This window comes from Colossoma macropomum, unplaced genomic scaffold, assembly GCF_904425465.1.
Source record: "Colossoma macropomum unplaced genomic scaffold, Colossoma_macropomum, whole genome shotgun sequence".
Lineage (NCBI taxonomy): Eukaryota > Metazoa > Chordata > Actinopteri > Characiformes > Serrasalmidae > Colossoma > Colossoma macropomum.
Window position 1 is genome coordinate 21,506,916 of NW_023494809.1, and position 27,979 is coordinate 21,534,894.

At 39.6% G+C, this 27,979-nt stretch overlaps 1 protein-coding gene across 2 annotated transcripts; it reads right to left on the bottom strand.

Moving 5' to 3' along the window:
- Positions 1 to 86: 86 nt before the first annotated feature.
- On the bottom strand, positions 87 to 27,932 carry spata13 (spermatogenesis associated 13). 2 transcript variants are annotated; one of them, XM_036557980.1, is made up of 14 exons: positions 27,491 to 27,932; positions 17,803 to 19,338; positions 15,619 to 15,660; positions 13,600 to 14,064; positions 11,261 to 11,405; positions 8,798 to 8,913; positions 7,155 to 7,334; positions 6,121 to 6,306; positions 4,835 to 5,014; positions 4,484 to 4,716; positions 3,268 to 3,397; positions 2,188 to 2,560; positions 1,082 to 1,156; positions 87 to 746 (listed from the first exon to the last, which is right to left on the bottom strand). In XM_036557980.1, exons 1-14 carry the CDS (start codon positions 27,497 to 27,499, stop codon positions 565 to 567), a joined length of 3,852 nt encoding a protein of 1,283 aa, XP_036413873.1. In that variant the 5' UTR covers positions 27,500 to 27,932; the 3' UTR covers positions 87 to 564. The 2 variants fall into 2 exon arrangements, with proteins under 2 accessions (XP_036413873.1, XP_036413871.1); XM_036557978.1 differs by lacking the exon at positions 27,491 to 27,932 and adding an exon at positions 24,479 to 24,564.
- Between the last annotated feature and the right edge of the window lie 47 nt (positions 27,933 to 27,979).

A 27,979-nucleotide genomic window follows, 5' to 3' on the forward strand; every position in this document is an offset into this window, starting at 1 on the left:
AGCAAGAAGCCTCGTGGCTTCACCTGAATTGAGTAAATTAACGTTAATGTATGAAACTCAGTCAAACCCACACATTCATACTGGTGTTAATTTACAGAACAGGGTTATTTTATTAGTGTTATGGTCTGAGTTGCCTAAACAGAGGTCTAAAAAGGTTCCAGCCTTACATAAGGAGATAAAACTATACAATAAAGGCATGTAGCATGATGAATATGCATCATTGTCTTCGACACGTTTTGATGTGGTGAACAGGACGAGAAAAATCAACAGAAGCAGCACTTTACCACACTGGCAACACACATACTGTAAGAAATGAACACTTTTGGCACTAAGACTCGTGCACGGTCTCTGTCTCTTTATCCTCCACCTTACATACATGAAGTGAGAATGACTGGAGAGTTTTCAGTGGGTCTTACATGTACTTACAGGCACTTTAACACATATACAAACACAAACATACATTCAGAGTCCATTAACATGTTGCCCTCTTCCTTTCTGGATCTTTATCACTGGCACCAGAGCTGCACGAGAGGCACCTTCATGTCACCGGAGTTTTGATAGCTCTCATTTTCTGAACAGGGCTGTGCGCGTGAAGGTGTACCACAGATGGGAGGGTTTACGCTTTGGTTCCGCTAAGGAGAAGACCTGTTGCTGTGGGATACTGGTTGGCACGGTAACATGGCGCTGGTGGAGTGGGTGCAGGGGTTGGTGATGGAGAGGGACGGGGTGGCCAGAGTAATTTATGTCTAGGAAAAAAGGACATACACATTGAATGTTAATTCACTTTAACTGTAATATTACATATCACTGTTGTTGGAAGAAAACCTTGTATCTCCAAAATGGTAACTTTACAGGAGAAGGAAAAAACCTACTTTACTTTTAACGTAAGTCAATGGAACCAGACCCCCCCCCAAAAGTCATTTTGGGGCATTTCTTTTAGTTCATTCATCATGAAATTAGTATAGAATGTAAAGGGTACCAGGTATTTTCAAATTATGTCAAAAACTGAAAAATGTTAAAAATGGAGATACAAGATTTCTTCCGACAACAGCGATATATTAAAAAAGTGACTTGTGCTTACTTTTCAGCTTGCCTTGCTTTGATTTTCTGGCATTTTGAATTGCTTGCTTCCTTTGTGTTTCACTAATCTCCATCCCTGTAAGAGACAAAGAGTGACGTGTATTAGCACAAAGATGTGACCAATTCTTCCCACATCTTGCCACCTCTCAGATAAAGTTCCTCGTAGACTGCTTACATTAAGTGTGTAGAGTTCAGGGGAAACCTATTTAGGACTGTTATAGTTAATTGATCAAACTTGATTACTTGATTTACAAAAAAGAAAAGTTTACAATGAAAACTAAACAAAATATTTTTTGTATTTAGTTTTTAGAAAATTGTTATGAATAAGCTGTCTGATGCCTAAGACATTGTTTTACGATAGTTCTAAGATAAAGTTTTGGCCTAAAATTAGTCTTTTTTTTATCTATTCATGGTTGAGAAGTACATATATGTACATATATGGTGTTATAACACAAGAGTTCGCAAGGAAAAAATTTTTTTTCAGATTCATCACTATTTCACCATTATCAACATTCCATATAAAAATGGAAGACATGTAGAGGTTCACTGGTTTTGGATAGTAAATAAAATGTGTTGCAGACATTGCAACCCCTGGTTCCTGTCACCACCACTGAACATATATCTGAGTCAATATGTTTCTCTGCAATCAAGCATTTCACATCAAACCACTCTAAATGACATTACTTACATCTGAATGATAGAATAATGCAGATAATTGGTAAATTTGTGAAATTCCCCTTTAACGGTTTCCTAGATTATCCATACAACAAAGTATTCTGGATTTTTTGAGGCAGTGAATTGTTGTTTGTTGTCCAGATAAGTCAATTTTTTTTCTTTGGCCTTTTTAAAAATGACTACTCAATTAATTGTTAAAATAATCAGTACATTACTTAATTACTAATATCACTGATAACTTCAGCACTGAATCTATTCAGAACTTTTAGAGCTGTTCTAAAAAGAATCTATCTAAACAAATCTGGATTCTGCTCATCTAAAAACAGAGAAAACTAAACTTAACAACAGCAGATGTTCCTTTACAGTTAAGAAAGACATATTAAAACATGACCCTAAAATATTCTCGTCTCTGTTAACCCCTCTGAGACTCACCAATCTCCTGGTCTTCCTTCACACGCCTGCGCTCGCGGGCGAATGCCTGCAGCCAGCGCTGCTTGTCCTGGGCCTTCCTGCAGCACAGCACGCACAGCACCTCCAGGTTTTCCGCATGGCGCAGGGCGAAGGCGTTCCGAAGCGAGCCCAGTTCTGGGTGCCGTCCATCCTGCAGCTCCAGTGGCTCCATGTGGTCAGTGTCCAGACGCCCTCTGTAGTGCAGCAGGTCCCGCCGCAGCACATCCTTCTTACAGAAAACCAGCTGATGGTCGAACAGGAAGAAGCTGCGCTGCTGTGTCTTACCGGCCCGCACCACCCGCGTCAGCTCACCTGAATGAATCAGCTCAGAGCTCCGTGACAACACATCGTCACCCTAAAGAAAAAAGACAGACAAATAAACAGACCGACAGACAGATGGTTAGGCATATTAGAACAAATTCTGTAAATCTCACAAGTATTTCCAGTGCAGATTGTTATATTTAAGCCAATATTAGGGGAAAACTCAAAAATGCACTATACTATTATAGAGTACACAATGTACTATGTATAAGGAGATGGAGAGACAATATAACTCAATAATTTGGTCATATGGCAAAAACATTTCTAAGCCACTGTGTAAGTAATCTGAGTACAGTACTACTCAACTGCTTTGATGCATATATTAGACTTAGCGGTTTTCTGTCCAGATTTCCCCCAACTAGAGTTTTGGTAACTTACTTTAAATTAAGTGAAAACTAAGGACAAGACATTCAAACTCAGTTAAAGTTTGAATTGAAACTGCTTGCATATTTAAGACTAGTGCCAGCAAAGCATTGTATAAATACAGATAACAAAGAACAGTTGCTTTTCAAAAACTCATGCATCTCAACTCACTGTAACTGATATACTCTTGCTTATCCTTGTTGATCCTGTGCTTAATTCACAGCAGAAAATTTGCCCTTAAATGCTACAAGAATTGGTGTAGGGAAACTAACAGAAACATTTGGACTCGTTTGGTTACTTGTACAGCATTATTCCCAAACATACAAAAAGTCAATCGGAACTATGTCATCATGCAGAAATTTTGCTGAGATTTCTTACCTCCCAATCTAGGATGGCCACCTGCCAGTGGGCGATGGTGTCGATACTCTCCAGCCTTCTCTTCCTCTCATTAATCAGACTGGCCACATTCTTCATGGCCTCATGGGCATTGCACACCCCTTCGTAGTCACTGAAGCAAGCATAAATGCAACATTGCCATATGAATATTCTTGCCATATTAGTGATCCTTCACAAAAGAATTTTATGTAATTGACTGACAATTTGGTTCTAGTTTATTTAGTGCCCTTGAATGCCAGACATAATAAGTCAGTATTTGCTGGATGAGATATTAACAGCAACAAAAGGACTGATTATAAGTAACATTTGGCATGTCATGATTATGTTCTTATTGTCAGGCATGGTAGTAAGTGCCTGTGCATCAGTTCATATGCATTTGAAAAAGCCCTCTAACAAACTGTCATATCAACAGATCACTAATATCTTTTTAAAATACATTTACAAACTTTGTAGGCACTCTTAGGTGAAGGTGAATGTAGCGTTAGGAGTTCTACCTGAGGACCCTTATTGGTATATTATTGGTAAACCAACCACTATATTACATTATACTAATCATTATATGAATCATTCTACTGAACTGGTTTGAATCAGCGCTATAAACACATTTCAGACTTAATTCAGTTGAATTTTAAATTGAAATCTGTTTGCTTTGAGTGACTCTGTGACTTATGTTCATTTTAGAAAAATAAACAACTGAACATCCCATTTTGTCACTACCAAAATAATCATAACACTACTGAAACTTTACCAAATATTTTTGTTGGGTAAGGTTTCAGTACTGACAAGTTTAGATAATTTTGAGCAGAACTCAAAAATGCTGGCTGGTATATGACTAGCAAAAATGGCTTTGAACAGGTGTACACACAAAAAATCAGAATATGTTTAATTGAAACAACAAAAAAAACAAAAATAACTAACTATAACTAATAAAAAATGTGTTTCAGGATGGATTTGAAAATGTGGGACAGCATTTTTTAAATGAAAAAGTTTTTCATTTAAAAAATCTAAAGTGTGAATACTTGTTTTTTTTTTTTAATAGTTTTGTTTTTTTTTGGAACTGCAACTTGAACTACTTCAGTAGAATGGTCCATATACAAGTTCATAAGTGCATTCGCAATATGTTGCAATATATTCATCATATAGTATTTTTGTCCATATTGTGCAGACCATGCAACGTTAATGGTGCTAAGCGTGTTACCTGTGGTCTTTAGGTGTGTATTTGAGTAGCTCGCCCAGCTGAAGAGGATATTTGCAGATTTTCTGCACAGGCGTGAGCAGGAAACCAGCGATTGAAATGTCTATCATCTGCTGCAGGAGACGACAGGCCTCAAAGAAGTGCTTGTAACGTCCCTGCTTCATCAGACGCTGCAGCTCTACACAGGCTGCTGGGTGTGTGTTACAGTATTCAGAGTATATAGAGAAACCATCACCCTAATGGAGAGAGGCAGAGTAAGATAACATGTGTGGAGAAATAAGATCAATTTTAGTAAAAATTTAAATATTAAAAAAAAACTATTTATCTGTATGTATATATGTGTGAGCAGCCCACCTGCTGAAGGAAGCAGGAGCCTATCTCGCTCAGATGAGGGTTTTCTTTGTTGTATTTCTTTTCTAGATCTTTGAGAAACTTTCGTTGGAATTTGTAGATCTCTTCAATGTTGCTGAAGATTGTCTTAAGCTGTGCTTCTGTGAACATATCCGGGTGTTTCCTGCACTGACGGATATACCCCTATAAACAAATGAGGAGATCAACAACAATGAACAAACCTTGTGTGAGCCACTGAAGTAATAGTGTGACTGTTATGCTAATTTCCTCCACTGATCCTTACTGTCATTTCAGGAGATTGGCCAGCAGAGGGCAGCAGTGGGCAGTAAACAAGCTTATTGAATACAGCAAGTTACTCCAGACATGAATTATGTTTTGCTGAGTCTGAGAAACTGGCCTCTTATGTCTTAAAGGGCTCAAATCCTACATTGTCTTGCATTTTATTTTTTCCCCACTTATAAAGTAAGTGTGTTTTTATGTGTCTAATTTTTACAAGAGCTTTTTTCAACATTTCACTGTCTCTTTGAATTACACTTAGAATTATGTTAAGACTGACATATGTAAATTAACTCTGTTCTGATTGGCTGCTCTGTTTTGTGTCTCATTCAAAAAGCAGTCTGGGCTTGAACACTTCTTATAATGTCAATGTGAATGGGTGAAGCTAAACTGCTGTAGGCTGAATAACAGTTATACAGTTGTATGCAAAAGTTTGGGTGCCCCTGGTCAAAATCCAAGTAAAAATACATTAACTCATCCATCACAGAGAACACACTTCAGTACATTTTATAACAATTACTGCTTATTTGATGATTCTAACATATTGGAAAAAAATAAACCAAATTGTTGTCTGTGTAAAATGTATGGCACATTTCATGTTTTATGTTTCATTTTTTTTCCAATATGTCAAACTCTGAAAATAAATCGATATTGTGCACTGAAATATGCAGAAAAAAAGCCATATTCAAGTTTTTTCTGTGTAGAGGATGTGTTAACTTATTTTCACTTGGAAAGTCAACAAATCATGTCATGTGACTAAAGGGGTTAAAACCTGTATGGCTATATGTATCCATATATGAACTGTATGGACTGGAGAGTGAACAGTACGTTTTGAAACTTTAAAATATTTACATACTACATCAAACTCTTTAGCCCTTTATGGCCTAGATAGAGAATTAAAGGATTTCTAACAGAGAGGCACACATCAAGTGAGTCACATTGTTAAGAAGTGAAAGATGTGGTAATACTAAAAATTATCACCACATCTCTGAAAGGTAGGTAACAAGGCCTACCTCACAGATGTCTCTGAGGTGTTTGATGTAGACGCGCTCGGTGTTCATGATCTCCTGGACCACATTGGCCCTCATCTGCTTTCGGTGCTCAGAGCTCTGGCTGCGGGGCTCTTTAGACAGCGGCTCCTCCTGATCCAGAGAACTCTCCACACTTTCACTGCCTGAATCCTCCTGATTCACACGCACCTACCAGATCACACCACACCCCAGTTATTTCAGTATGTAGTCGATCAGAATCTAAGTTGGTTCAGTCTAACAGCAGGGCTGCAGAAATGCATTGATCTGAAGGCAACATCAATTTTAAAAATGTTATAACTAATTACAAAAAGGTTCAATGAAATATGCAATAATTTTTGGCCAAAGTAAAACTTGCTGGCCATTTGTAAACATAAAAATCCACCCAAAATATTTTGTGTATTTATTTCATTGTCTTTTTCCACTAATGTGTAAACAGTGCCCGCACTTTTGTGTAAACAGTTTCATTTTTAAAAATAATTCTGAACCAATACTAATTGTATCAAGGTGGAATTTGAGACTTTATAATGCACTGAATTGTTTCCTAAAGAATCATAACTGAATTAAAGAGATATACATCCCCAAGAAAGCTATTTTAATTATGTTTTTGATAACCATATGTAAATCTTTTAACTGTTTAAGACATTAAGCTTTAGTGCTCTTTTTTTTACGTTTGACAGACACTCTGTGCTTCAAAGTAAACAGAATTCAAAGAACCTGTCGACAAAACTCTGCCGATTTACTAGAGGCAACTCCACAACGAGAGAGAATGTACAGTACCACCCAAAGTTCCTATAGAAAGATCACAGTTCCCAGGGTCCCCCTCCCCCAGCACCTGCCAATCAATACCTGTAACCATGGTGATGCTCCTACAATGCCCTCTTAACTCAGCCGCAGCAGCCATTCAGGCCGAGTTTCCATGGCTTACCGAGGCTGCTGCGCTGAGCTGTGTTTGAGAAGGGCTTTGTTTCACACTCATTACTCTAAGGGGGTCTGAGTGTAGCCTATTCGACACTTACTCGCACAAAGCTGGAGGGGAACCAGGCCTCGCGCTCGCCCACCATCCCCCACCACCAGTCCTTCTCCTGGGCATCCAGCACCCGGATTACATCCCCGGCCTTAAAGGCCAGCTCCTGTTCACCCATCGTGACGTGGTCCCACAAGGCCTCAGCGTACACAGCATGGCCTGACATGATGCACTGCAGAGTGGACAGAAAGGGATTTTGTTAATTTAAAATATAAATATAAATATAAAAGTTAAATTATACAGAGTTACATTGTATAAGCTTACATTAATATACTGAAATAAGGCCCATTTTTAGGTACTCCTTATTTGTGCTGTATTGAAAGAGTCCTCATTCACTACCACTGTATCATACTGAAAGTACAGCATACACTATTTCAGATCCTATATAACAGCAGCATATAGGATCAACAGCAGCATATAGGATCAACTATGCCCAATAACAGTTCAATGAATACACAGAGGTCAGCAATTTAACTCCTTAAGCGCTAACAAATCTAGAGTTCCCTTCCTCAGTCTCATAAATGCATTATAAATGCATTACATATAGTAGTCTCATACTAGTTACTAGGGCTGCACAATATAAACATAAAATGTGATGTTCGTTAAAGCTGTCACAGCTTTACAATGACTTTCACAATGACTACATCAGACGCAATAAATTATGATTAGAACAGTGAGCTGACTGGATGTGACGCAACTACATACTTTTTTTGATGTATAAACAGAAATCTAACATCTCCTTTAAGCAAAGAGCAAAATACAAAATTACCATTCACTCTTGTACAAAATAAAAAGAAATGAAATACTAACAACTATTTACATCAGAACACAATAATGAAAGGGATTGAAAGGCTGAGAAACAGTCAGCATCACCTCAATATTTTCTTTTCTATAAATGCTACAAAACAAATACATATGTATTTATTTTTATATTGGCACACAAGAACAAAATTTTTTTTGATTATTCAATATGATTGTTGTGACAGTAGCCAATACTGCCTCGCACACTTAAAACACAATTACTGAGTGCAAGAACAATCCTAATGTCTTTGAGCTGTGCAGGTGTGTGTATTGTCATCAGTCGTTTAGTTAGTTAAGTTACTCGTCTCTCATGTGGGAGGGCAGGGTTCAACCCCAGCACAGGGAAGCACTCATTAGGCTTCTAATGGTTTATGCTGGTAAATGATATAACATCTTTCTGGTGTTGCGTGTATGAGGTAATTTAATCTGTTCTATCATCTTGATGGAACAGATTAAATTCATGATGTGTTTATCATGGAAACTTGTATCGCGGTCATGATAAAAAAAATATATATATCGTGCAGCCCTACAAGTAACTGAGCATTCCACAGTAGTTACTAGATAACAAGTCTTAAGATTAATAACTGAATAATGAGCTTGGAGGTTAAGAGGTGAACATTTGATGAACTCTGACCTGGACTATTCTTAGTGAAGACTAGACTTAGTGAATTGATGCAGTCTAAGTCATTAATGCACAGTTCAAAGATAGAGTGTAACATGAGGACCCTTGAAACAACATGCAGCGACCAGCTTTAAACTACTGATATGGAGAGATCACGTACACACACGCACACACATACACACATACACAGATTGTAATGCCTTGTTGCTGACCTGGTTGAGAGTTGACAGATTGACCTCTGGCTGCAGATACGGTGTTCCTTCAGTAAGCTCATCAAAACTGCCATCCTCCTCACTCACACTGTCGTCCTGTCCTGGACAGCTTCCATCTGCACAGCATAAACACCAACACATCAAGCGGTTTGGTGAAACAATTTTACCCCAAATATAAGTGATCAGCCAAGATATATTTTGCTGTCTGAAATTTGGTTCTTTAGATTTGCACTTGTGCTACAAGGTGTGTGAGATTGGGGGGTACTGAGGGGGCTACAGCACCCACACATTCCACAAATGTTTAATAATAACTGCTAAATATAACTAAACATAATCTGAGTGTAACAAAGACCTATGTGTGCTTGTTTTAGGTTGGAGCATTTTTTTTCATACGTATATATTTCACAATCTGCCGTAGCCATGCAGTGTTTAAAATAATGCTGCATTTTCATTACAGCGAGAAAAAAAGTTTCCCCTGCCAACTGTTGGCTGCTCTGTGTGCATGTCACTAGAGTAAAGAGTAATGTTCATGCAGAGTTGTAGGCTAGTTCTGTTCCCTAAGTAATGTAATAACAGGACAAGTTTTAAATACATTTTTTTCCAGCCGTTACTGTTCTGTATGCACTCCAGTGTTGAATCTTTAGTGTATGACACAGTGTAGGGCATGACACAATCGTGCCACATATCAATAATCTGATTAATTGCTGTTTAGCTCATTTGCACACAGATGGACCAGAAGAAGACTGAGCAGAGTGAGCTGGGTGTGCATCTACAGGTTGACAAGTAATGTAATATTGTTGTCTCTCACAATATAACACATTCTATTCTATTCTTGTAAATTATCCATTAAGTTAAGATCAATGCATGAGGAAAAAAAAGATTTTGCATGACATCACAGTGTACGTCATCTATACGCTGCTTAAAATTTAAGCTCCTCCAACTCAAACACCTTCTCACATCACTGTCCAAGGTTAATGTAGTTATAAACTCAACCCAAAAACTTTAACATACACCAACCAGGCATAACATTATGCACCTTTTGTTTCTATGCTCATTGTCCATTTTATCAGCTCCACTTATTATATAGGTGCACTTTGTAGTTCTACAGTTACAGACTGTAGTCCATCTGTTTCTCTGCATACTTTGTTAGCCCCCTTTTACCCTGTTCTTCAGTGGTCAGGACCCCCATGGACCCTCACACAGCAGGTACTATTTGGGTTGTGGTTCATTCTAAGCACTGCAGTAACACTGATGTGGTGGTGGTGTGTTAGTGTGTGTTGTGCTGGTCTGAGTGGATCAGTCACAGCAGTGCTGCTGGAGTTTTTAAACACTGTGTCCACTCACTGTCCACTCTATTAGACACTCCTTCCTTGTCAGTCCAGCTTGTAGATGTAAAGTCAGAGACGATAGCTCATCTGCTGCTGCACAGTTTGTCTTGGTCATCCTCTAGTCCTTCATCAATGGTCACAGGACGTTGCCCACAGGACGCTGTTGGCTGGATATTTTTGGTTGGTGGACTATTCTCAGTCCGACAGTGACACTGAGGTGTTTAAAAACTCCAGCAGCACTGCTGTGTCTTATCCACTCAGACCAGCGCAACCCAAACGAACACACCACCACCACATCAGTGTTACTTGATCCACCACCCAAATAGTACCTGCTCTGTGAGGGTCCATGGGGGTCCTGACCACTGAAGAACAGGGTATGCAGAGAAACAGATGGACTACAGTCTGTAATTGTAGAACTACAAAGTGCACCTATATAGTAAGTGGAGCTGATAATAAAATGGACAATATATAATACAAATAAACATAATATGTGCAAAAAGTAACACAATGTCTTGTTTTCAATAAAATTATGAATATATTGGTTTAAAGTACACACTTAGATACAGGTTTGCTTCCTGCCTTCTCATTGCACTCCAGCAACTGTATGAATTTGAAAGCAGAATTTGACATTTGAAAGCAGCACCCATGATTTAATTTAATGAATGACTGATTAGATAAACTAGGTGGTAACTGTAAACACTGGACTTCCTCCAGGAGAAGTCTGAAAATAAACATAGGTACTGTTTATCTGTATTTATTCTAATTTAAAAGATTTTTTTAACAAATAAATGATGACTTCCCAAATAAATAGTGTTACATTTCAATTTCTCACATGGCCTAAGACTTTTGCACAGCATCATACATCACTGTCAGAAGAAAACCTCATATCTCCATTTTTGTTTTTCAGTTTTTGACATAATTTGAAAATGCCTGTTGCCCTTTGCATTGTGTGTAAATTTCATGAAGAATAGACCAAAAGAAACGGCCCAAAATGACTTGGAAAAACGTCTGGTTCCACTGACATACATTAAAAGTAAAGTAGTTTTTTCCTTCTCCTGTAAAGGTGTCATTTTGGGTACAAGGTTTTCTTCCGATAACAGCGATATACTTCTCACGCAGACACACACAAACTCACCACTGAGGATTCTATGCAGTTTGTGGCGTCCCACCCTGTCCAACCCTGTGGGGGTGCTCTGGGAGAAGACGCAGGGGCGCAGGCGGGCAGACACTGCCCTGTAAGGAGGAACGCCATGAGAGGGCAAAGGGGGCCGAGGAACACGCTACAACACAGAAACATCAGAGACTTTAAAACCTTTCCCCATGGTTCATGTGTAAAGAGAGGGTTCAGTGACTGTTCTGAACAGGACAACGACCCAAGAATGAGTAAATATGGCTTTCTGCCCTGATAGGAATACATAACAGATCAACTCAGGCCCTCTTCAGCAAACAGACACACTGATTTTTCCAGTTATTCTCCTAACGGCACATCCCTGATATTTACACCACGTTTAAGTTTTCTTTTGACTGCTTTCTTGCTATGACAAGTTCAGTGGGTTCATTTGCTTTCTAAGAAGGAATTATAAGAATGTTATCTGCTTTTCCCTTAAATACTTGTCCACTTGTATTTATTAATGTTACGGAGAACTGCAGTAAATTTTGGATGTGCACTGATGTTAGTGGCATGAGGAAACGAGAGTGAGCCACAAAGCCTGGTCTACATTTTCTTGACTTGTTTTCTCGCTGGTACTTATGACTCAGAGCGACTCAGAGCTGCGTTTCCTGCTGCAAGCTTATAAATACAGTAATTCTGGATTGACCTGAATGCACCAAAAGAGCTGAACAAATGCCCAACCAGTTGACCGATGATGTCACAAGCATAATGTAATCTGTACAGTAAAGGAGAGAACATGATGTACTCCAAACTAAAGATAATAATCAATGTATTGCACAGATCATTATGAATTTAAGTGATGAGGCAGAAATGTAAGACTTCCTTTAGGCTGGCAGCAAATTATTGTGCATTCTTTAAAGATTATTTGTGCAATTTATAAGGTACTTGAAGTACTGAAAGCTTAATGAAGCATGGAGGGATTTAGCCAGTTGACTTGAAACTTGCTTATCATAAAGGCCAAAGAGTAGTTGCTGAATTTCATCAGGAACACATATTTTTGTAGAAAATCAGGGCTGGCCAGAATGAGTATTCATTTATTACAATGGCATTTAGTTCTGTATTCAGTATTTTTAAGAAACTGTAGCCTAAAATAAATTTAATTAGTAAAAGTCTTTAAACAGAACACTTACTGTTATTATATTGTCACTGTTCGAACAAACCCATTTCTCTCCATTTCTGTCGATTTTCATTTTTTAACAATCTGAAAAAGCCAGTTGTCCTTTACACAAAGTCAAAATTTCATGATGAACGGTCCCACCGAAATGGTTCAAAATCACTTTCATGAATCACAAATTAAATCACTACACTAACTTATACTGAAATTTAAGAATGTAAAGTCCTGTTAAACTTCTTTATTGGAGGCACAAGGCTTTGTTCCGAGAGTGACCACAAAAAATGAAAAATTATTGCTGGTTTAGCTGTCAGGCATCTGCATCACTTCGTCTCAGAGCCCAACCAACTGCAAACTGTCCACCTGAACAATGAAGCTAACAGATGACTCAGAAAGGACTAAATGACTTAAATTATCAGACAATATAAAAAAGCTCAGTGTGAAGTGTGTGATAAGAGGTTGGTATCCCACAGAGGTGTGAGAAGTTTGATGAATCATCTTAAATATGTAAATATAGTTATCCTTATCTGACTACGCACCAGCATCCAATCCACACTGCATCTGACTAAGCTCTGTCCGTAACTGCTTCAGGTGGGAATACCAGCTCTTTTTTTCTACTTTTTCTACTTCTACTTTAACAGTTTTATAGCAGGTTGACAGCACAAACAGGTAGACATACTCACAGTCATGATTTTCTGGCTGTATCAGAGAACAGCAGCCTCCTCACACCGTATGTACAGCGCAGGCGCTGCTATGAAACTAATACACTAATACGATAATCATATTTTAGTAAATTATTATTTTAAATACAGCAGACAGAAAGGCTTTTGTTTAAATGCACATAGCGCACAATTAAAATTGGACAGATGACTAAAAAATTGGAAAAAACTTCAGAACACCACCTCAGGAAAGACATTTTCTACTCCGTCTCATTCTAAGACCTGTACTGTATTGGATTGCTGAGTATAATGGTTGTGGTTTCTAACTCACATTATATAGCCACATATTTCAAAGGTTTATACACAGAATTTAGCAACTGCCCAATGGTTTCTATTATAACTGAGGTTTGAGTCAACAGGTTTTGTTTCTGTGGTAATCCACAGCCCTATACAGATACAGCTAGTACAGATTAGGCTGAAAACACAGGAGTATACCTCCAACTCAACAGGACTAAAAGTGAATAAAAGCTTACAGAAGGGAGACTATCCGTGTCTTCTTTATCATCAGGAGAGGCAAACAGATCCACTCCTCCAATAACTGAAATGGGTCGCGTTTTCTTGTTATCGAAATGTACATTCACATGGCCATTCTCTTGGCTGCCCCTTTCAGGGCATGCCCCATTGCTGTTGCAGTCCTCCTGAGAAGTGTAGTCCATCTCCTCTGCCTGAAGTTCCATTTCCTCTTCAGGGATAGAATACTTCCTACAAACCAGCTGGCCGTAATCCGAGATTGGTCGAGGTCTGGATCTACCCGCTCTTCTCCTGGGCACAGAAGAAGTTGGTGTGTCACTGCCAGAGGCTGGTGAGGTTGGTGTGGTTGCCATAGGTGACTCTGAGGCACAGGTGGGTGTGACAGGAGGACTAGCAAAGACAGTGTCGTTGTATTTCTCATTATTTAGCTTTAGAAGATCTGCAGCTGTGTCCTCTGATGATGCTGCCTGGAAAAGAGAGGCAACGTGTATGTCAGATTTCAATTAAAACAACACAAACTCAGGATAAAATACAATAACTCTGAGATTTGAAGTATCAGTACTTGGAATCTGAGAGGTAAAATCTTAGTAATTCTGAGACGACACAGCAAGTTTGGATGATAATGTAAATTTAGACAAATGACTGTCACCTGCAGAATTATCACGATCAATGATATTATAGTGATTCAAGCACCACATGTAAGAATTACAGAGCCTTACCCTACAGCATTGCCTATATATTTTATTCTCTACCAAAGAGTAGATCTCATGTATCAGGGCCTCTTTGTTTAATATGCATGTCTCCTAGAATTTTTTGCCAGACTGAAAATCTATGTTGTTATCTTTCCAAGCGTTGTGCAAAGTATGTATGTGTACAGTTAGAGCTACACTAAGTACGTTTTGGAGATTTGGTGGAAATGTGTAACCGCATGCAACGTGCAAAAGTATTTTGTCGGTTGTGCTCGGATTCCCAAAACAGATGAGTCTGATGATTGTGAGTACATTGAAAGAGTATTCAAACAGAACTTAAAACTTGGAGTGAATTATCTATTATTGTCATCATATCTTCATCAGTTTAATGTTGATTTTGAATTTGAGACCTAAACATTCTTTTTGAGCCTGTGTGTGTGACATTACTAAGTAAGGATGTATGATGTGGTCTGAAAAACTCCTGCGAAATCCAACCCAACACCTCTGACTTTTAAAGCCATATTTCAGGCTTTACGGGGCAACTCACACCAGTGCATGCACACCATATTTTAGCATTTTTTTTCTCCTAACTCAGCAATGCTACTTCTTTCAATTTTACAAAAACAAAAAGTTAGGACAGCTTTACTTAGTTGGTGAAGTTCTGGTTGATGATCAGGTTATTCGATATCAATTATCACCCCAAGGTTATGACACAATTCTGACATCTAATCTTGAGAAATGTAATCCTGAGATGAAAGCTTGTAAATACAGTCATTCCGAGAACAACCGAAAGCATAATCACTGCAAATTTGATTGTGATGATTAGTAAGACATGTATTTAATCCGGAGTTTAACAGTTTGTGATTAAAGATTTCATTTCACATATATTTGTACAGGCCATTTACAGGCCATACCCAAGTTTGAATTAATTATAAGCAGCAAATTTCTCACAGGATTAGCAGTGAAACAAATCAAGTCCAGTGTTTACACTAGACGGTCATTAGCAGCTGTTTATGTTTGCACATTCATGAGTCAGCACGAGACCAGTTACAAAGGCGGGCTTTTTTCACTCTTTGATTGTATGAGGAAACATTTTCAGTTTCCAGTTTCAGGAAATAGAATGTTTTTGTTTAAGAAAAATATCTGAATTTCTTGTTATAGAGGCTGTGAAATACAATGTAAAGACAGCAAAAAATCTATCCATGCTGTCTTGCCCAATACTGATGGCTCAGCTGTACTGATCTGTGTGCTCTTGTGATAACAATGTTCTGCTCAAGAGAACGTCTAGAGTCCACTCTACAAGTGATGTGGACAAAGAGAAAGACTGCTTACCTCTAGATTTCCAGCGTCTCTCTCTGGAGTCTTCCATATACACTGAAATGGCACACAGTGAATCAGCACCATGGCGACATGCACACATGAACACATACACTTCTAAACACAAACAAACAGAAGAGTTCACAATGTCCTCAGAGCCTCTCTCTAAGGCATAGGAACAGACAACCATGCAGGCTCCTGCGACCTGCGCTATGCCTGCACCGGTCTAGTGTGCTTACTGGACTTTGACCCCTGGGCTGGAGTCTAGGGGAGGGAAGCTTGGGCTGATAAATGTCCAGCCTCAGGTCCGGGAGCTGTGCTTAAGCAACCTCACTAATCATAAACATCAACTAATCATTAACCCTACAGGCTCCCTCTCAGAAGCAGCACAGCTGAGCCACCCATGTGACACCCCTCCAAGTGTTTACAGACATAAGAACTCCTACTGAATAATTTCTCTCGTCCAATGAGCTGAGAGAAAGCTTGATAGAAAGGACTCCCAGCCAATCAAGTGGCTTAATGGATTATATTGCTCATTCTAAGGCCATGTAAACCAGGCCAATATCTTGGCATCAGAAGCAGGCCTGTTCAGCCAAAAGGTGAGGTTACAGTGGCAAGTACAGGGCTCAGTTCAATAAACTGCATCTGACGTCAGCTCTAATCAATCCATATACTTCACTCAATACAATCCGTCTCCACTGCCACTTATCACTTCCGAAGACAAAGGTCAATGTCACCCAACTGATACCATACAATCAGTGACCTCGAAGCTAGTCACCAGTTTCATCACCTTAGCCTAGATGGGCCGACCTCTTTATTATGTTGCACCTTGGGATTATAAATGTGGCAATAAGAAAATAGTGCATGCAGTCTTGGCAACAACTGTGGAATGAATTAAGATGACATATTACCTTGACTGCACATAAACACACAGTATCTGTGTTCACCTACATACCACACATTTTTTTTCTCATGATTAGGTGTTTAAAACGATTGAACTGTTCATTAGAGATGGTCTACAAGTCAGTAACGTTAGTAACTCTGTTAACATAGATATTATATTATACTGTTATTATCTCTGCCTTTTCAAGCATTATATTATGGTTGGGGTGGAGAGCAGTACCTGGAAAGAAAGGTGCTCTTTGAATGGGGAGGATACCTGCCAGTAGGCAAACAGTATGCCACAGATCTTCAGTACTGTTTCCACAAAGACTACCCTTTGTTTTATTTAATTTCCAGTCAAAATGGACAAGCACAAGCCTCAACAGCTAAATATAATCTGAAATTTTTCAGTAGTGTATCCAAATACTGCCTTTACTGCAGGTCCCAATTTGACTTGCTTCCAATTTTTTAAAGAAACCTGCAGGAATATTTTTTACACCTCGTAAATTCAGTCTTAGAAATGTGTTGCATTTTCTGCTTCTCACAATTCAAACACATTGAATGAATTTGAGATCTGGACTGGGGTGGTCAGTCTTTTCATCTGAGAACACCAGAAGTGTCTTTATTTAATCTGTAAATAAAAAATTCAAGTTTCTTCTTTTTTTGACCATTTTTTTTTCTCAGTAAGGGCGTCTTAACAGCTACACATCCTTTAAGACTCATAGCTTTGAGTTGTTTTCTCACAGTGGAAGGATGGACAGAAACACCTGAGGATTTTTTCAGATCTGAAGCAATAGTGGAGCTTGATTTTCTCCTGATTGTGACAGTTTTGGTGGTCTACCAGGTCTCACACAATTCTTCTTTTGCAAGTAGATTATCTTATTGCTAATCCCCTTAGAAATATCTCCCAAAAATAAATAACTTGTAATTAATGGCCGTTTTGACTGGAAATAAATAAATGATAAATGATCCCTGATTTTTACATTGTGCTGGACATGTCATACACAAAATCAGCACATATTCACCTGTCTTTAAAGCGTGACAACAAATGAGATATCTCAAATCATGCGGCAGGCACATTCTTGCTTAAATATTACTCTGAAATACTTCTGGATGTCAATATAAACAATGTCTTAGTCAACTAGCAAGCACTGAGAGAAGCACAGCATGTTGTCTTATTCAGCTTGGCAGCGCATCAGTCATTTTATAGATAAATCTATAAGCAAGCACTTAAATGAATATGCTGCCTGATACATAATACATATAGACTCGCACTAAACTGAAACGTGTTGATACTGCATATACTGATTGCCTTACCTCTAAGTTTACTTTAATGCTGTTCAGTGTCTGTTCCTGACTGGGGATCATGCAGTGCTCAGTTTTCACATACTGTTGCTCCTCCACAGTCCCACAATTCCCTGTGAGAGGGCTAAGAAGAATATGCAAAGGTGAACCTGGTGAAGTCGATGGGAGCTGCTCATGGGAACCAGAGAACTGTGCTTTGGGGCTGGAATGCTCCACTGCCTCGTTGTGAGAGGAGCTAAAGAGGATGGGTACTGGGGGGGTGGGGTTTAGGGCTGGGGTGTATCTATGAATGTCCGCTTGTACTTTCTGCCTTTCAGAGGCCCGGGTGTTCGCTGGTGCAGGCCTGCGCTGGCGCTCGCTAGGGGGGGCACAGGGGGTCCTACGGGAGTAGTCATCATGGAGCTGGCTGAGAGCTGACAACGTGTCCTTGGGGCTGGGACAAGGACTTGCCTTGCGATTGGCTGAAATATCTGTTAAACTACCGACAAGTTTTAGCATTTGTCCCCGCATTCCCATGGGGCTTTTGCGCCAGCCTGTTCCACGTTCCCGCATGTCAACGGAAGAAGCGCTAGCTGCTCTCTGGATATTTGGGGTGCCAAAAGCTTTGGGACTCTGGGGCTGAGCTGAGGGGGCTTTACGTTTGAAAGGGCTTTTGAAATGCAAGTTGTCAGCACTTTTGCTTAGTCTGCTCAAAGCCTTGACATTCTCTTCAGGGTCAAGAATCACATCAGGCCCAATGGGTTCCACAGAGCTACAGGGACGGCGTTGAGAAGCAGGTTCTTGAACGGTGAGGCTATCTGGCTTCCTTGCTCCATTGTCCAACAAGGAGATACGTCCTACTCCGTAGGCCCTGCGTATACTCCTTGAGAAATGAGAGTTCCTCTGTGGACCTTCACCATCCTCCCCATAATCATCCTCCTCATCTGAAACTTTCCGTCCAGCTGTCGATACTCCATTGGTCACTGTGGGTATCTCCTTAGAACTGCTCTGACTGCCTCCAACAACCTGACCAGGATCTCGTTTGGTTACCAAGAAACCACTGCCATCCTCACTGGTTATGGAGGAGAAGTCTTTGTCTTTGCTGGCTCCCATTGCACTGCCCCTGTTCTGGATGCCTTGGAGCACAGAGGAGCGCAGCTTCTTGAAAGAGCCCATGACCCGGAGACCCGAGAGGCCAGGCCAAGCCTGCGGGCCACTGGCTGGGCCTCGAAGTGGAGTCTGCTCAGGGCCTACCATGCCGCACTTGCGCTGGGAGGAAAAAATGCGCACAATTCTGGTTGGGCATGGCTTAGTCTGTCCGTCAGTGATCACAGAGCTGGACCAGGTCTGGGAGTTCAGTCCGTTGAGCCCACGTTTCTCACAGCATGCCTCAGAGAGGACAGGCCGCACCTGGGCTCCACAGCTAGTAACTGGATTCGTCAGCTTCTCCACATGGAAAGAGCTGCGGATAGGCCTCCCTGGGGCTTCAGGGTCAATGTCATGACAGCCATGTGACGAGTAACACAGAGAGGCTTCGCCAAGAGACGAAGCTCCATCTGACGGAGATGCCTGCAAGACAAGAGGATACGAAAGCCAGTAATTACAACATGGATCTGCCTGCAAGACGCAAGTATGTGAAAGCCAATTGTTAGAATTTACACAAGAGATTTACGATTTCTTGTGCAGTTTGCACTCAGTTACCTGCACAGTCAAATAAAGACACAGGTTTATTGCCAAAGACCTACACTTAAGCACGAATATCAGAAGTTTAATAATGGGCATGAGACAAGAATTAGATCAAGATGACATACTATTTCCAGAATTACTTAAATATAATGCTGCATCTGGAAAACTGCATCATGATAACTCAATAATGCTGCATACTAAAGCCATCTAGTGCTAACAAATAATTAGGTGACCACTACTGATATACAGTTCTCTTATTTCACTTCATTGCTGACTATGAGACACAAGCAAGGACTAGAATGAACTGTGCTTTTCCAATACCTGAAACAGGTTGTGTAGGAGGTCACCTTACCTTCTGTGGGTGTGACAATCATGCCTGTGCATTTATGTTTAAACGCTGCCCTTTCCTGGTATGAATGAATAATGAATGGAGCACTTTTACAGGCTTTAAAAGAGGGCAGTGTATAGTATGCTTAGCAAACTAAAGGCAGTCTAAGTATCGTTGCGAGTCAGTAGTTTCTGTAAAGCTTCTTCTAGTCTAAGTGTTGTAGACCATGCAGTTTAATGCTGCGAGAGAAGGGCCCCCGTTTAAGGGTGTGGAAGTCATAGGCTGGCGCAGAGTCGACTTTGATGAAAGGTTTTTGTGAGCATGACTAAGCAATAAAAAAAGCGCTAATCCATTGTGATTAATGCAACAAATTGCCTGGTTTTCTGCAGATTTATACTGTGAGAATGGGGCTTCGGGAGGAGGGGGGTGGGGTACGACTAAAGAGGCTGATCTGCTTTAACTCCCTCGCTCCATCCCCTTGCGTACCCCCATTAGTGGAATAAGGAAACAAACATGCTATTAGGCCAGATCGATCGGCATCGTTAAACTGATCCCCTAAATTCACCAGATTTCCAGGCCTGACATTGAGATGAGTGCATACCTATCATCCGACCTTGACTCTCTTTGCCATAACAGATTCAAGAGCTTTTCCTGCACAAAACCCAAAATATTCCAAACCAAATCACAATTACTTTCACATTATAAACTGACTGGGGCTTTTGCTCACATTTAGCTATACAGACACCGGAACACAAACTACCATTTCAAGCTGAGATGCAGACGCCCTGTAGCACCTCGTTATAACGAGCTACAAGGAAGGAACTGACATCTGACCCTTTGTTTGACTACTGCTTTGAAAGAATGCAATTAAGTTTACTCCCAAGAACCTCCTAGATCTGCCAACAGGGGCTGCACTTTCTTGAAGCTTAATGCACTACCTCTCTCTTTCTCTTTGGTTTCCTTGGCTCCACACTTGCATGATAAACGCAGTAGAGAAGTTAATTAAGAGCTCAGAGAGAGCTCCCCCGCACGGCTACCAGCTGGAGCCTGGCTCAGATTAAACTCCCAGTGAGGAGGGCTACACACACATACTTACGGGGGACACACCAGGGCTAATACATACACGATGCGGACAAATAAACTGCGCCGCAGTTACATCACAACATACTGGACACAGCACTTTAATTATAATGACATAACATTACATAACTTGCACAGACTGAAAATGTCTCAAAATTCCTTGTCAGATTAATTTGAAAGCCTCTGTCAACCTTCTCCCAAATCAGCCTATTCCAAAGGATTCAAAACTGGTGGGGTCACAAGCTAATGCAGGGGAAATGATGCATGGATTTTAAATGCAGTTAACCAGGTTTAAATAGAAGATTTTTTGGTCTTAATCTTAGTGTATTCCCATAGCAATGTCATTTTGATCATTTTAACAGCTATTGGACAGGACGCTCAAGATATATCTTCAAGACTGTTTTTGTGGCATTAAAGTAACTGTTTTCATCTTAAGGCTGGCTTTACACTGTAAAACTTCTATGCAACTAGTTGTATGCTATGAGTTGCATGCAACATTATTTTCATGCAACTTGACAGTTACACGACGAAGGTCAAAAACAAAGCTGCAACATCTTTGCTTACTTCTCTAGCTAGTGTCGATATATTGTATCGTTTTCACTATGTAAAGTCATCCGCGTGGGATTATTTACATATTTGCAGCATTTTAATGTTTTAGACGTCACTGCTGTTCTTTTCTATATATTCATATTTGTCTTTTATCGATCTGTGGTTCTTTATTATATATTTGACTTTTAAATCTGTTCTGTGCATATTAAGGTTTTAAAAATGAACATTTAAGGAGCCATTACAGTTGTACTTGTCTTTACTAGAAGCACTGTGAGTTCATCAAGTTGCTGCATCCCCTCTTCTGTAGTCATTAACATTTGGATCACAGAGAAATCTGCGCTCTGTGCAAAATTAGTGGAAAGAAAAGGAGAAATGCTTTACGTCAGCAAACTCAAGTACATTTTTTTTTTATTCCTCTTCATGGTGCCTGAAACTTGCACAACTTTTAAAGCATGTAAACAATTCAGTGAGTGAGAGTCTGTACAGCCTCTACATTGTGGGGTTAGTTTTAACACATACATTTTCTGCAGATTCAACAAAAAAGTACTACAGATGTAATGTAAATAAAAAAAAATGTATCATGCTTTTCTACTTTGTGGTCAAAAATAAATTTGCCACATTTGACCAGTCCCTATTCTTTAACCATATTTATTTTTATGTATACATTTATGTATTTAGGTTAGAAAGCGTTTCTTGTTCAAACAACATAAAATTGCACTGAATTACTTGTGTTTTAGATTTAAATACCAGACTTTTTAGCAACCTACTAGCAACTAACCCTTCTGTCTGTTACAACTTACACCATAGATGAGGTCAACTGTAGGGCTGTCACGATCATGAAGTTTTAGCTGATGATTAATTGTCATATAAATAATTAATAATGCGATTAACAAATGAATTGTCTTTTCTTGTTTACTGTTTACGGTAATTAAAATACAAGCCTGATTAGCCACCTCATTTACTAGCTATGTTTACTTAGTAGCTAACACCGGCTCTACTGTCCAATCAATACTGGTCGCACACTCACACAAATGTCCACAGTTCCACAGAATTATGCGTAGTTAACCAAAGTTACAAGCCATTAAACAGTCATTCTGTCAGCATACATACTGAAAATGTTAATTAGCTACACAGCTAACAAATTAAGAAATATTACTCATCCTTGCCCTCTAAGCATATTACAGCACCTAGTTGTTTTTCATAAGCCCCAAGATGTCTCAATGAATGCGTTTACTTCTTTCTTTTGTTTACATTTATTTGCCTCAACCCAGCAAACCCTCTTCACATTTTGTTTGTTGTAGCATAATTTGATTGTGGAATAATATAACAAGTGTGGAAAATGACTGCAGTCAGCTTAAATAATGGCAAAACTGGCGATCATCTCCAATAATGGCGATTCATCTCATGTAACTGTTATTGGGTGATTATGTAGTAATTGTGACAGGCCTGGTTAATTGGATTATTTGCACTCACCCTGATTTTGGCTGAATTATTCACAAAAGTTAGATGCAGGAAAAAAGAGTACATTTTCATTTGCAGCAGAGACGTGTAGGTTGATTCTTAAGATATTAATCTTGCTCATAGGGCTGTCACAATCATAAGATTTTAGCTCATTAATCGGCATGAGAATAAATGCAATTAAAGATATAGTTGTCTTTTCTTGTTCACTGTATGTAAAGTACAAATCTACAGTGGTAAAACTGGCAAACAGTCATCTTGCATCGTAGCTATGTTTACATAGCAGGAACAGCTAACAATGGTTGTACTATCAAGAATGATGCACTTCATTGTTGCACAAACACACACACACACACACACACACACACACACACACACACACACACACGTCTTCTGATATCATATGTCAAATAAGCTTTTTTTGTTGAGAGCGAAAATATAAACAAAATAAAAAGACACTCATTTTGCTGGCATACATGCTAAAAACATTTAGCTAAACAGCTAACAAACAAACAGCCATTACATGTTAAACTGTCAACCCAGGGCACCCAATTCACATTTTGCTTGTTTCAATATAATATGATTGTGAAATTTAACAGCTATGGACAATTAGTGAAAATCAGCTTAAACTTAAATTGCCATCATCTCAAATAACTGAGATTAAGAGATTGGGTAATAACTTTGACAGGCCTACTAACTTGAATACTTTATAAATTAATTAGCAAAAACCAAAAAGTGTCAAGTTGTGCCCACGTTCCCCTACAATGGGCACTACAGCTACATTTTTATTACACTGAAGTTTTAGCACCACAGCCTTTCGTGATTCAGACATGAGACACCAATTATGATTTACTAAAGTAAAATATTAATCTTACGGCCCTACCAACATACACAACACAAGGCCTGTGCATATCTTTATAACACATTCTTCATCATTCAGGCCTCATTCCAGTAGGAGAGGTGCTCTTCTACACAGGTCCACGCAATAAAGTCTTGCGTAAAGGCTACACAGACGGACTCCAAACTCCAATTAAATGGCATATCATGCCTCACAGTAAGACAATCACAAAGTATAGCTTAACCAGCATCATAAAATGAAGGCCAATAGGAATTACACCTTTTTTGAGAGACGAAACACAGACACTGTGTTACACTGTTCAATTATGTAGACGTCATAACAATAAGCCACCATACCAGTTCTAGTTATCTTTCTAGATGAGCCAGTCTCTCCAGCCGGCCACATCAGTGAGAAAGGATGCAGTCTATGCTGCCCTCAAGTTGAACTAGAATGAGACAATAATGGAAAGTACAATAGTGAAAGAACATAAACAACCCGCAAGCATTTTTTTTTAGCCTAATCACTATCTGCCACACCTGTAGCTTCAGCACGTGCCAATTGGTTTGTATTGAAAGTGTGATTTGCTTCAGTGGGTTTTCTGTACAGGGAAGGGTGTCAAAACTATTGCCTATGGCAATCAACCATACACTACAGATAAAATAGGTAAAGATTACAGTGAAAAATGCTGGAGCATTCCTTTAAGACATAATAAAGTGAAAGGCAAAGCTGAGATGAGTGCTTAAGAGCCCTAGCTGAATATCTTGACTCACCGTGGTGCAGTTTCTCCACCGGTTTCCAGAAATGCAAAGTTTCTGCATGTTCACATTAAAGTAAACTCAGCAGGCTGAAGAGCACGCTGTTAAACTCTGACCCACAAGCGAACATGTGCATTGCTCCCAGACCTAATCTGATTACGTGGACTTTAATAAGAGTCTGCACTTCCATTCATACATCTGCACAACACAAACATGAGTGCGCAGAGCGGAAGAGGCAGCTCATTCTAGGCTGACGTACAGCAGAAAGGCCATTTATCTGCACTGAGAGTGAGCGTGATTTATTCCAGACGTACGGCGACTGGAACTACATACCATGTTATGACCCAGATCCTCTTTTTTTGTCAGGTGAAACGGAAAACCCGATTTAAGAACGGAACACACCCTGCTGCAGGCGTGGGAAGCTTAGTAACACTACCATTGACTCAGGCATTCACTTACATACACGTTGAACTAGGGTGGTCTTCTCCTGGCCCAACTAGAAACATAACCTCTCTGAACACAATTGCTGACAAAGGACTTACAAATGCTAAGAGACTGAGGGAAGTACCTAAAATACTGCAAACAGAGGAGTGTTGGATCAAAAGTTTGTAGACACCTGGTCCTACAACATTTCTTAAAGGGAATTAATAAGGAGTTTGTCCCTCCTTTGATGCAGTAACAGCCTCTACTCCTCTGGCAAGGCTTTCTACTACATGTTGGGACCTTGCTGTGAGGATTTCGCTGCATTCAACTACAAAAGCATTAGTAAGGTCAGGTACTGATGTTGGACGATTAGTTTTGGATCACAAATGCCACTCCAACTCCTCCTAGAAGTTTTTGAATGAAGCTCCAGAGAACGCAGTTCCACTGCTCCACAGTCCAATGCTGGGGCGCTTTATACATCTCTAGTAGACGTTTAATACTGGACATGGTGACCATGTGCGGCTGCTCCAGAACATCTCATTCTATTGGCCATCCTTTTCTATGGAGATACAAGTTGTATGGTAAATTCCACCAATTTTTCTAAATTTCTGCACTTTTCAATCATTCATGTAAACAAACTAATTGAGAATAGTTTGATGTGAATTAGTGCACTGTAGAGAAACTTAGCAACTCATTACTTGATAGTGGTGGTAATAGGAACCAATAGTAGTAATATATTTATTTTTCTATTTCAAATAACCAGTGAACCATTGATGTGTTTTCTGAGTTTTATATGTAATGTTGATAATGGCAAAATAGTGGTTAATAAAAAAAAAAAAACTTTATCACAAAATTATCATAAAACAATTGGAATATCTCTAGCATCATGCAATTATATGTAAAGGCATTCTGTGAGGCAGCCTTTAAAATCTCTGGACATCTGGTTCCAGTCACCACTTTTGTGAAAAATTCGGACTGGTAAGTTTCTCTACAACAGCATATTTCACATTAAACCCTCTGAATGACTGTGTTCACATCTTAACAGTTTAATTATGCAGAAATTGTGAAATATCTGTGCAATTCCCCTTTAAAAGTGGATGCATTCATTAACTAAAAGATGTATGTGTGAAAGGTGGCTGTTTTCATTAGTCAGAAGGGCTGTATGAACATACAGTGTAAGTACAACAGGTGGATAACAATACACTTCTAGAAACTGTAAAACTGGATCTTGAGAATTACTAATTGTAGTCATATATATATATATACAGATCTGGCTGTGTATATATATATATATATATATACAGCCAGATCTAAGTGTTATTCTTGAATCATATGATTACGACTCTCTTGGAGCCAAATGCAGAGCGTGAAATAAAAATAGTGCACATAAAGTTACTGTCACTTTCAAATGATGGAAGGCCTGCCATCTACAGCTACAAGAATGTGGATGTGTGTGGTAATAGGGCGGTTCAGTAGTGAGTGGGTGTAAAAAGGCCAGCCTTAAGTTATGGCTGTCTGGACTAAGGAGGCACAGAGTAAGAAATAAAATTCCTCAGTGCAACTGTCTGTGGATAAAGCAGCCCCCTTCTCTTAAGTATGGGGGAGGTCATCCCATTAGCCATGTGCCAATCTGAGGCAGGAGAAGCAATTGTTTTGGAAGGATCCAGAGTGAGGGCCACAAGAACTAAACACTGCAGTTTGAATTATAACCTACATTAACATTAATTTTATAGATTTCGTTCTGAGCATGTATTCTCAGACACTAACTTCTCAGAAGCAGCAGGAGTGCCTTACCTCACAGGCTTCATTGACCAGATGGAGATTACAGCCTAACAGTTCAAAGTCCAGTCACAATGAGGATATGGTGAATATCAAATGACACACATAGTGAAAGATATGTCATAAAATGATGGCTTTTACATCCAAACAGTCCACTACAGGTCCAACAGGCAGCAGCATGTATTTCAGAATTCTAGCTACATGATCTGGAAAAAATCTGTTTTATGATGAATTTATCAAAGAAGGAACATCCTAAAATGCTTAACGTGGCTTAAAAAGATCATTACTTTCTTTTTGGATCACAAGTTCATCCTTTCAGCAGTGGAGAGAACTTATGACCAGCAGTAAGTGAGGGGTTTGGTGGTCCTAGGTTGTTGTTCAGTAGGCTACATTAGGCCATGCAAAGCGTTTTTACAATGTCCCATAAAAGAAACAAAAGCCAGGGACAATATTTGAGGTTATTAAATGCTTTGCTGACTTCTATCGCAAAGCAAAAAAAAAACTTTTCAATATAGTTGTAAATGTAATTTAGCACGTATCCCTCCTTATGGGCGACCCCACCCGCCCCCACAAGCCCCTGCAGTCTGACAGCCCATCACTATAACAACCACAGGGGCTTTTGGGGCAGTAACGCACACAATGCAACCCCTCCTGAGAAGATACCCCCTCCCACTCCTCCTCCTCTTCTCCTTAGCCAGCTAGCTTTCTAAGCACTAGCGACGTCCAAGCGTCCAAACTAACGTTGCTTCACACCTGCTCTGTGTCCATCACTGTAACCGTTTACCAGCTCGCAGCACAGAAGCACAACAATAAACCCCAACGTACCTTTCTCATACTTTTCTTGTCGATAAATTGAGCCTCTTCACACCAACTGCGTGGCTTCTCTCACTCCTGTATCAGCTGTATCTGCCATTGAACGCAAATATCCTTCAGAAAAAAGTCCAAGGTCCGCTGAAAAGATGAAAATCGTTCATCTCAACACGATGAGACAAAAACTGGTGAAAGTGAACCTACATTTTGAAACGGACCAAGGAGTCCATAAGGAGACAGACTGAGCTATCGACAAGCAAAAAAGTTGACGAATAAACACCTAAGAGCGTTGTTTATGTGTTAAAACCTCACAACATCGATTAAACAACAAAGAAAACAAGTAACGTTATCAAATTTCGCCCTCTTTTGTTTTCCTCACAGAGACAAGAAGGGGAAAAGTTCGTTGCTTCTCCAACGGCGACGTTGGTTACCCGTCTACTGCCATAGCAGCGGGAGACGCGACGCTATTGGACAGCATCGCTGCACTTGTTGCAGTGGAGTGTG

Coding starts and splice junctions, on each gene's coding strand:
- spata13 (XM_036557978.1), bottom strand. CDS start 24,526: ATGCAGAAACTTTGCATTTCTGGAAACCGGTGGAGAAACTGCACCACG. Junction 4,717..4,834: donor GCTCCTGCTTCCTTCAGCAG/GTGGGCTGCTCA, acceptor TCTCTCCATTAG/GGTGATGGTTTCTCTATATA. Junction 747..1,081: donor AAAGCAAGGCAAGCTGAAAA/GTAAGCACAAGT, acceptor CTTTTTTCCTAG/ACATAAATTACTCTGGCCAC.